Raw genomic sequence first — 10,371 nt, 5'->3', positions numbered from 1 at the left:
ATTATTAGTATATTCTTCCAAGTAAGTGCTAAAAAGATTTTCAAGATCATAAGGGACATCGTTGTCTTCCCAATCATAATCATTACAAAAAGTAGTAGGTATCACAAAATCATACTCAATATCATCATCCTCCATCAACATATTTGATTTACTTTCATGAGACACAATGGTGATAGGAGCAACATTATTTGGGAGAGATACCTTTTTACCTTTATTCTTACTTCTTTTCTTCTTCTTCACCACATCATGTGTGGGTTTAATTAATTTCTTTAAGCTTCTTATTGAAGAGATTGATTGGATAGGAAGCTCCCCTAGTTACCCGATTCATCATACTAAACACTAGGAGGGTATTGGGAAACATTTTCCCTTTCATTAGTACTCTCTTCATACTCCATTTGTTTTCTTGTCTTTAAGTAGTTGGCAATATAAGGATTCTCAATGCAATTCACCGCACAAAACATATAAATTTCTTCTAGATCAAAATCAAGAAATCTCTCGGGATTTGGAAAACCCTTAGTTATATGCTTCATTTCTTCATACCCCAAAAGAAGACTAAGCTCTTTATGATTCTCAAGGGTAATCAAGTTATCACAATTTTTGGACACGATTTGATCATGAAATAATTTTCATTGGAGATTTAAATGACCAAGTTCATTGCAAAGTTCACAAGGATGGCAAAAAATATATCTTTCAGCACAATCATCTAGCCTCTCTTGCAACTTTTTCGTTTCTAAATATTTATGCTTCTTACAAAATCTATCTTCCCTTTTTTGCGTGCAAAGTCACTCCCAATTCACTCCGCAAAAAGTGACATGCTTATAAGAAACATTTTTGTCATGACTTGTGAAATCATCATTAGCATTTTAGATATTCAAAGAATTCACACTAACAACATTGCAATCATGCTCATCATTCAAATATTTTGTGCCAAGCATTTTATTGACTTCTTCTTCTAACAATTGAGCACAACTTTCCAAACCATCATTTTCAAGAAAGATATTATAAAGATGATCAATAATATGATGCAACCTCAATTCCATTTTTTATGTAGTTTTCTTTTATAAACCAAACTAGTTATAAACAAGAAACTAAAAGATTCAATTGCAAGATCTAAAGATATACCTTCAAGCACTCACCTCCCCGACAACGGCGCCAGAAAAGAGCTTGATGTCTACCACGCAACTTTATTCTTGTACACACGTGTTGGGCCTCCAAGCGCGGAGTTTTGTAGGACAGTAGCAATTTTCCCTCAAGTGGATTACCTAAGGTTTATCAATCCGTGAGAGGTGTAGGATGAAGATGGTCCCTCTCAAACGACCCTGCAACCAAATACAGGAAATCTCTTGTGTCCCCAACACACCCAATACAATGGCAAATTGTAAAGGTGCACTAGTTCGGCGAAAAGATGGTGATAAAAGTGTAATCTGGATGGTAGAAATATATTTTTATAATCTGAATATATAAAAACAGCAAGGTAGCAAATAGTAAATGGGCACAAAAGAGATATTGCAATGCTTGAAAACAAGGCCTAGGGTCCGTACTTTCACTAGTGCAATCTCTCAACAGTGCAAATATAGTTGGATCATATGATTATCCCTCAAAGTGCAATAAAGAATCACTCTCGAGTTCCTATTAGCGGAGAACAAAAGACAGAAATTGTTTGTAGGGTACGAAACCACCTCAAAGCTATTCTTTCCAATCAATCTATCCTAGAGTTCGTACTAAAATAACGCAAGCTATTCTTTTCGATCGATCTAATCAAGAGTTCGTACTAAAATAACACCATAGCAAATTCATATTCATAATACTCAATCCACACAAAGAACTACAAGGAGACCCCAAAGTTTCTATCGGAGAAAAGATAATAAAAACGTGCATCAACCCCTATGCATAAATTACCCCAATGTCACCTCGGGAATCCGCAAGTTGAGTGCCATAACATACATCAAGTGAATCAATATGATACCCCATTGTCACCTCAAGTATTCATACCGCAAGACATACATCTTGTGTTCTCATATCTGAACATTCAATCCGACAAGACAAAACTTCAAAGGGTAAAGATTCAATTCATCACAACAAGAGTATAGAGGGGAGAAACATCATATGATCCGACTATATTAACAAAGCCCATGATATAGATCACGAGAGAGAGAGAGAGAGGGAGATTAAACACATAGCTACTGGTACAAACCCTCATCCCCGAGGGTGGACTACTCCCTCCTCATCGTGGTGGCCGCCGGGATGATGAAGATGGCCACCGGTGATGATTCCCCCCTACGACAGGGTGCCGGAACGGGGTCTAGATTGGTTTTCGGTGGCTACAGAGGCCTGCAGCGGAGGAACTTCTGATCTAGGTTAACCCCAATGGGTTTCGGAATATTTGGGAATTTATAGTGCAAAGAGGGGGTGCGGGAGGCCACCGAGGTGGGCACAACCCACCTGGGCGGGCCAGGGGGCCCTGGCACGCCCTGGTGGGTTGTGCCCCCCTCGGGGCACCCCCCCCCCCCCAGGTGCTGCTCTGGCCCAATGGGTGTCTTCCGGTCCATAAAAAATCTCCGTGGAGTTTTGTTGCATTTGGACTCCGTTTGGTATTGATTTCCTGCGATGTAAAAAACAAGCAAAAAAACAGCAACTAGAACTGGGCACTGGGTCAATAGGTTAGTCCCAAAAAAGATATAAAATTGCTATAAAATGATTGTAAAACATTCAAGAATGATAAAATAACCGCATGAATACTTCATAAATTATAGATACTTTGGAGACGGATCACTAGGCGCTGCACATTGCATGTGTGGCGCCTAGCTCTCAGGCGCTGCACTGCAGGGTGCGGGGCCCCGGGGTGCCACGCTGGCCAGACGTGCAACGCCTGCGAGCAAGGCGTTGTACAGTAGGGTGTGGAGCCTGCGTGTCGGGCGCCACTCAAAACAGTCTGCTGAGTGAATTATTTTTCAAACCAGTTCATTTTGTGAATTCTTTTCGTTCACATGTCAAAATTGTCAAATTTGGCGTGCCTGGGAGAAAGAGAAACATGGACTACAGTGCGATTAACGTATAAAACTCTAAGCAGGTGTGCACAACTATATAACGGTCCGTCGTGCATGGAGGCTGGAAGTAACTTTTGAAAAAAAAACTTTGGAAAATGGTTGTGCTGCTTGAGATTAAAAAAATTGATGGCGAGTTATTGAGGAATTTGTACCATGCAAGTCAATTCTGCGGAAAAGACACATTGAGAAGCTACCATTTTTTGAATTATGTGGCAAGGATGAAAACATTATACATGCTCTCTTTCAGTGCACTTGGGCAAGGCTCTTCTGGAAGGAAATTTTGTTGGTTAAAATTCCAGATTTACACCCGCAAACTTGGGCATCTGATTTTCAAAAGCATTGTTGAATTTGTTTTCAAAAGCATTATTGCCGCCAAAAGAATTCATTTTTTTGAATTTGTTTAAAAATAATAATTTTACTGTTTACCCGAGCTCACAAGAGCTCGAGCTCATATTAACTGCGCCTGAACATGCAACTACAACCAGTGTGAAAATACATTTGCTCAGATGCCTCTACCCTCTGTAAAAAAATACCACAACTCAAGACCAGAAAAACACAAACCAAGCGAAAAAATAAAAACAAAAAAGCGCGCTCAAGCATAGAAAAAACTCGCAGCTGCACACGAGTAAAAAGGACACACTATCCAGACAAGACAAACAAAAACAAAAACAAAACGCCAAACAAACCTATGCAAGTGTACGCAGGAGTGCTTGGAAAAAGGATGAAGACTGTTGACTAATCCTGATTCTCGTTGTGTTAAGGTTTTCAAGGGACGATAGTAACCTCTAATTTTATGTCGGCAACAAACAAGACGAATTCCCCACATTGAGAAGCTACAGTGTTGTTAAGGAATTTGTACCATGCAAGTCAGTTATGCTGAAAAGACACATTGAGAAGCTACCATGTTATGAATTATGTGGGAAGGACGAAATCATTATCCATGCTCTCTTTCAGTGCACTTGGGCAAGGCAGTTCTGGAAGGAAATTTCGTTGGTTAAATTTCCAGATTTACACCCGCAAACTTGAGCATCTGATTTGATTGAAGAAAATCTAGGGTCTGACCAATTTTCTTGTACAATTCTATGTGGTTGTTGAGCGGTTTGGTCAAAGAGAAATGCTAGAACTCATGGAGAGAAACGATGTGCAAACCCCTGTTCAGTGGGCGTCGGAAAGTGCAGTTGATCTAAGAGCCGTAGGGAAAGAAACTAGACCTACGATGAATGTGGATACAGTGCTGCCATGACAACCACCAGACATGGGAGCTCTTAAGATCAATGTGGACGCGACGTTTCCTTGAGTACACTGGATGCGGTAGTACATGCTCAGTGATCAGAGATGCAGACGACTTACTAATAAGTGCGCAGACTCTTTGGTACCAATTTGCAGCGAGTGCTCAAGTTATGGAGTTGTATGCCAGGAATCCAAATAGCAAGAGATTTGGGATACACTAGGATCTGCATAGAGATTGATGCTAAAGAGATGGTAAAAATGTGCAACTCTGAAATTTCAGAGAGATCGGTCTTCGCAACCGTTTGCCGTCAGATCAAGGAGCTTATAGGAGGTTTTAATAGTTGCGTGCTTATGCTTCTACATAAGGAAGTCAATGAAGCAACACACTGATGTGCAAAACAAGCCACAGACCAGAGAAGGAGATGTCTTTGGATTAATTACACGATAATCATCTTCTGAGCCCAGGCTCATCTGCACCCGCCCTGAAGAAAAAGAATTAAAAAATGCTAAAAAAATCCAAAAATTCCAATTTCTTTGCATGGTAGATAATTTAATGCGTGAGATCCGCTCAAATTTTCAAATCACTTGGACATATGAGTAGCTCTCAAAAAAAACAAATTCGGGGTGTATAATAAAGTTTGTTGTTCATGCACCGTTCTGACCCGATTTGTCTTTTTTGCCTAGAGCTGCTCAGATGTCCAAATGATTTGAAAATTAAAACGAACCTCATGCATCAAATTTTCTAGCATGCAATTTTTTTTTTGAAATTTTTCTGAATTTTTTATGATTTGTTTTCTGACCGGGTGCAGATGAGTATGGGCACCGAATCTTTGCACTCTTAATTACATGCCTACTTTCCTAGCTGATTGTATTTAGTCTCGTTGTCATCCTCCTACTTAGCAATATAAGCTCTTGATTCGCAGAAAAACAGAGTGCTTGGAAAAAGGGCGAGAAAAAAAGAAAAGAACTGGCCCATATGCGGCCCATGAGCGACAAAAAATTACAACCCACTACAATGAGACAATCGAAAACAGCCTAAAATCTTGCTCTTACACATTCCTGATATGAATCACCTATGGGTGACAGCTAGCGGGCCGACCCAGTAGCGCAAATTGTTCGCGACGAGCTGCAGGTTCGTTCAGGTCCGGTTTTCTATGGGTTTTTTCTTTTTGTTTCTCTTTGGTTTTATTTGTTTTTATTGGTTTTCTATGGGTTTTTTTCATTTCCCATTGGTTTTCTTTGTTTTCTCATTTTTTGGTTTTATTTCTTTTTTTTTGTTGTACATTAGTTTTCTTTTGTTAATTTATTGGTTTTCTTCGTTATCTTTACTTTTTTATTTTATTTTCTTTGTAACTTTTAACCAGTTATATTTTTTCAAGGCATGTCTATTTTTTTCTCGGTACACAATGTACATTTTTAGAGCACATGTCAATCATTTTATTATACATATTGGACATATTTCAAATATATAATGTACTTTTTTAAAATACATGTTTTGAACATGTCCTTTTTTAAATACATGTTCTGAAAACTTTTTTGAATTCACTGTAACATTTTTTCCAAATAAACGTTGTACATTATGTTAATGGTAATAAAAAAATCTGAACTATGTATTTTTTTTATTGTATAAATATTTTCTAAAATTTCATTGACTTCTTTTGGAAGTATGTGATTATTTCTCTAAACTGTCTCGTACATTTGTTGAATGGAATAAAAAAATTTACATTACACAAACATTTTCCTTGACAATGTATACACATTTTTTTAAAGTTAGCATGCATTTTTCGAAACACGTATTTTTTTTATATTAGAAGGAATATTTTGTTAAAAATTATCAACAATTTATTTAAACCGCAAGTGCAATTTTTTATACCAGGTTAACATTTTTTGAATACATGTTTTGATGACTAATTGTTTTCATACATAATTGTACATCAGAAATATTTTTCTATACATGTCTAACATTACCCGAAATACATGGTTAACATTTTTTAGAATTTGGGATGGACACTTAAAAAATAAAAGGGAAATAAAAACTAAAGTAAAAGAGAAAAATAGACACAAAATAAAATAAGATAAATAAAAGGAAAGAGAAACGGGCGTGAGACAGCGCTACAAGGTCGGCCCACAAAGCGGTTGCTTTCAGGCGAGGCAAGCTACTGCCTTGCAGTAGGCGGGACATAGCTACGCCCTAAAATCTTGCGTACTCGCCCCTGCCTTGGTCCAGCATGAGTCTTCCAAAGAAAATAACGTATGGTGAGGAACTTAGATGTGACATAGCTAATTCTCATCTATATACAAATTAGCAAATATATAAATGAAAATCTTGTAGTTATGAAGAGAAAAGCACCACTAAACACCGTCGAGATTAATTCAAAGCAGAATGGAAGGCGACTTGCTTCGACATTGCATGATAATTAACAGCTAAGTTTTCTTCTCACAACATTACTGAGATATTTATTTTCCATATATCCGATTTAAACTGACACAACGAGTATGTTTTTATATAAACCAACGCATTGTTATAATATCATGATAGTCTACGCTAGGAAAAAAAATCTTATCAATTAGGCTGGGCCCTCCATGCTCAAACTTTGGCTCCACGTGAAAAACATTTTTAGTGATTTAATACCAATTACGAGTGTCACAATAGAGACATCATAGTGCTTTTTCCCTTATGGACGTTTCATAAATTAATGAATGTTGTTAGTGATCTTCCTGATGCCTCTTTCTTGCATGTTCGTCGGCACTTCAATATCTTAGCTCATGTTTTAACTAGATCAAGCATGAACTCTTCTAGTCTTTGTATTTTTCATTCTGCTCCGGAGTGCATCCGGGAGACTCTTTGTAAATTTGTTGCTTGATCAATAAAGGCCGACGTTCTCTCAAGAAAAAAAAAGGAATGATAGGAAAAGGAAAGAAAAGTATCGATTTGGTTCAAAGATTATTTCAACTTACTCTATATATGCTAGTTTTTTCTGTGCGACATCGTTTGAGATTACTAATAAGAAGTCTATGGAAAACCAAACGAGGATGCGGACATGGGAAGAAAAACCCAAAAAGAAGATGATGCGAACCTACCAACTCGGTTTTTTTAGGGTACCAACTCTCCTTTAATACTAGTAGAGACTTGAGCTTTGTCACCTTTGAGGAATGCATGCAGGGGGAGACTCCCCCTGTGACCATAGTAAGAAAAAATATCCTAAGTGCTGAGTGACTTTCCATTCCAAACTTTAACAAGTGGCAAACTGGACCAACTTATCTGCAAAATGGTGTCCACAAGAACACAAATACTAGTAATGCGCTACAACACCTTATCTTCACCGTTACGTGCATGATCAACACCAAGTCTTCACATACGTCTTCCTTTTCCCCTCTCTTGGGGAAGATATTTTTGGATCGATGGATTGGCGTTGCTCCTAGCACGGCTAGAACTAGAGACAATTGGGGCGCATTTGTTGGGTGAAAAGTCCCTTTCGAGACGGTTCAGGGCCATTCCAGGAACTCCATCATGATCGAGGGACTTGACGTACGCGTTCCGCCGGACCTTTTCGTCGCTCCCCAGATGCTCTATCCGCCGATCAAACATTTTTTTTTCCTTCCGAGATGCGATCAAACATTTTTTTTCCTTCCGAGATGCCGATCAAACATTATTTACGACTCTGAAACAACGAAAAGATGCCAATATTCCTTCACGGGATCGCCTCGCCACCAACTGATCAGAGAGCCACAAGCGCGCCCAGCACTTTTCCAGCTATTTATGTAGCAACGCTTTTGTCGAGTACTATGAGCGGACAATTATTCCAGGATCAGTTCAGCTCGCCCAACCCTTGCCATAACCAGCGCACGAGTAAATAATGTCACACTGATTGGATCTGCTGTTAGCTTCAATTTTCCATGCCACTGATCGCTACACTAAAGTACAAAATATCTACTGGAATGTGCATTTCATATCGTTCATATCATGGATAATGGTTACGTCAGATAAGATATCCTCCTAAAAATAGCAAAGCTCTACAATTTGATGCAAGTAAGAAAAATCAATCAATTCACTAATTGCTGGAAACATTTCTACTATTCCGATGCAGTGTCATGCTTCGTCGATTTCATCAACGAATCAGTAACATGTTGCTTCCATATGAGTACTAGTGTATATGTATGTATGTAAATCAAGAATTGACTTTCCTGCAATCGAGCCTGATCTCCCCGCTGGAGCCGGTGAGCGGGCTGACGTTCCCGAGGTTGATCATGGAAGCGGCGAAGTCGGCCGAGAAGGCGGCGGGGTTGGCGCTGTAGAGGCGCACCAGGGAGTCCACGGCCCCGTTGTTGAAGAGCTCCTGGTCGGAGCGCAGCAGCCCGGCGCCGGACATGAGGTTGCGGTAGTAGCCGTTGTCGAACTCGTTGGGGGTGAGCGGGTCGAGCGGCGCGAGGCCGGCGTCGCCGCCGGAGGCCGTGCAGAGCTGCCGCTGCTGCGACGCGAAGGCCGGGCTCACGTTGGCGTCGCAGTAGACGTGCGTGCGGAACTGCACGCAGCGCGCCATGCCGACCGTGTGCGCGCCCGAGAGCGCGGCCAGGTCGCGCGACGTGAGCCCCTTGGCGGCGAAGGCGGAGACCAGCGCGGCCAGGTCCAGGTCCGGGCCCGGCAGCGTCCTCGCCCCGTCCGGGTCGGGGGCCGTCGCGTCGCGCCGCCCCAGGGGCACCGCCCAGCTCGGCCCGCCCAGCTGAATGCACGCACGCACGACGAGTGTTTCATTCACGACCCGTACGCTGGGGAAGAATTGGTAGCGCGGGTGTGGAGTGGAGAGAGGGGCTGACCAGGTTGACGCTGTCGCGCGCGGCGAGGGCGAGGATGTCGGCGCAGGAGACGGTGCCGGGGCAGGCGGCCTCGACCTGCGTCTTAATGTTGTCGATGACGTCGAAGCCGAAGGTGGAGCCGCCGGCGTTGGGGCCGGAGCTCTTCTCGCCGGGCGTGGTGGCCGTGTCGTCGAGCAGCAGCGAGGCGTCGCAGCCCTGGAGGAGCCATCATTCAATTCAATTCAATCAAAGGAGAAACAAAGCCGGGTTGTGTTGGAGACGCGTACGTTGACGAAGCAGTCGTGGAAGAAGAGGCGGAGGATGGCGGCGCCGGTGCGGGTGTCGTTGATGACGGCCTGCGACATGACCTGGCGCACGGCGCCCTGCACGGTTGGGCAGCTCGCCGAGTAGAACCCCGCGGAGAGCTGAGCGCGGGCGCCGCGCGCCAGCACCGCCACCGCGACCACCGACGCCGCCAGGAGGAGGATTGGTCTCGGCCTCGCCGCAGAAGGGGAGACGGCCATGGCTGGCTTGGCGACCACAGTCCACAGCCACCCGATCGGAGGAAGGTAGACCCCGACCGCACTAGCGCACCCTCGGAAACTGCCGTAGCTAGCGGCACTTGCTTGGCTGCGTCCAATTATTGTGGCTCGGTTGCTCGGTGCGGCGGCCGGTTGGGTTGGGTTGGGTCCAGCCAGGCGTGCTGCGCGGGACGGACTCTGGCTGGGCTCCCTCGGGGCGGGGTTGGGTCCGGTCCAGGGTCAGCGTCCGCCTTCATGTGGGTAGGCTGGACGTTGCTGGAAGCAAACGCACAGTTTACGATCCCATATTCTCCCTTCCATAGTCCACTAGAGTCTAAAAGGTGGACGGTGTGTGTTCCGCAGACCGCAGGGCATGATTGCAGGTACAACTCTGGTTGAATCGGAATCAGATGGGTGGTCGAGGTCCAAATCAAATGTAAACTTGGAAAAATGCCGGGGAAGATGAGATGTGTGGCCCGCCGCGTGTGCCGAACGAGAGTGGCAATGCACCGCACCGACCATGGATGGATTGTGAGTGTGTGACCCACGCAACGGTTCGGTTGGTTCATTCTGGTGGCGAGCCATTTGGGCCACGGCATACCGGGAAGGGAAGGCAAGGGCGTGCGGGAGAGTGCTGGTGGCTGCCGGCGCTGCCCGTGGTAATGGTGGGGTTCGGTCGACATGGCCACCCACCCATCGCATCGGCTGTTTTCGCGTAGGGATCAATCATCCGTTAAAGTACATCAAGGGAGTCTACAGCAAAACTGGTCCTAAAAGGG

The 10,371-nt window shown here is 43.4% G+C and overlaps 1 protein-coding gene across 1 annotated transcript; it reads right to left on the bottom strand.

Annotated features, from left to right (window-relative positions):
- Nucleotides 1-8,233: 8,233 nt before the first annotated feature.
- On the bottom strand, nt 8,234-9,733 carry LOC123143799 (peroxidase P7). Its single transcript, XM_044562792.1, has 3 exons — nt 9,359-9,733; nt 9,093-9,287; nt 8,234-8,998 (listed from the first exon to the last, which is right to left on the bottom strand). Exons 1-3 carry the CDS (start codon nt 9,593-9,595, stop codon nt 8,447-8,449), a joined length of 984 nt encoding a protein of 327 aa, XP_044418727.1. The 5' UTR covers nt 9,596-9,733; the 3' UTR covers nt 8,234-8,446.
- Between the last annotated feature and the right edge of the window lie 638 nt (nt 9,734-10,371).

Source organism: Triticum aestivum, chromosome 6D, assembly GCF_018294505.1.
Source record: "Triticum aestivum cultivar Chinese Spring chromosome 6D, IWGSC CS RefSeq v2.1, whole genome shotgun sequence".
NCBI classification, from domain to species: Eukaryota; Viridiplantae; Streptophyta; class Magnoliopsida; order Poales; family Poaceae; genus Triticum; species Triticum aestivum.
Note: the sequence above shows the minus strand (reverse complement) of the source record. Positions and strands in the feature narration are given on the sequence as shown.

Excerpts from the sequence above, each read along its gene's own strand:
- LOC123143799 (XM_044562792.1), bottom strand. The coding sequence starts at position 9,595 with ATGGCCGTCTCCCCTTCTGCGGCGAGGCCGAGACCAATCCTCCTCCTG. Across the intron at positions 9,288-9,358 it reads TCCACGACTGCTTCGTCAAC|GGCTGCGACGCCTCGCTGCT; the intron begins GTACGCGTCTCC and ends TGGCTCCTCCAG. Across the intron at positions 8,999-9,092 it reads CGCGCGACAGCGTCAACCTG|CTGGGCGGGCCGAGCTGGGC; the intron begins GTCAGCCCCTCT and ends GCGTGCATTCAG.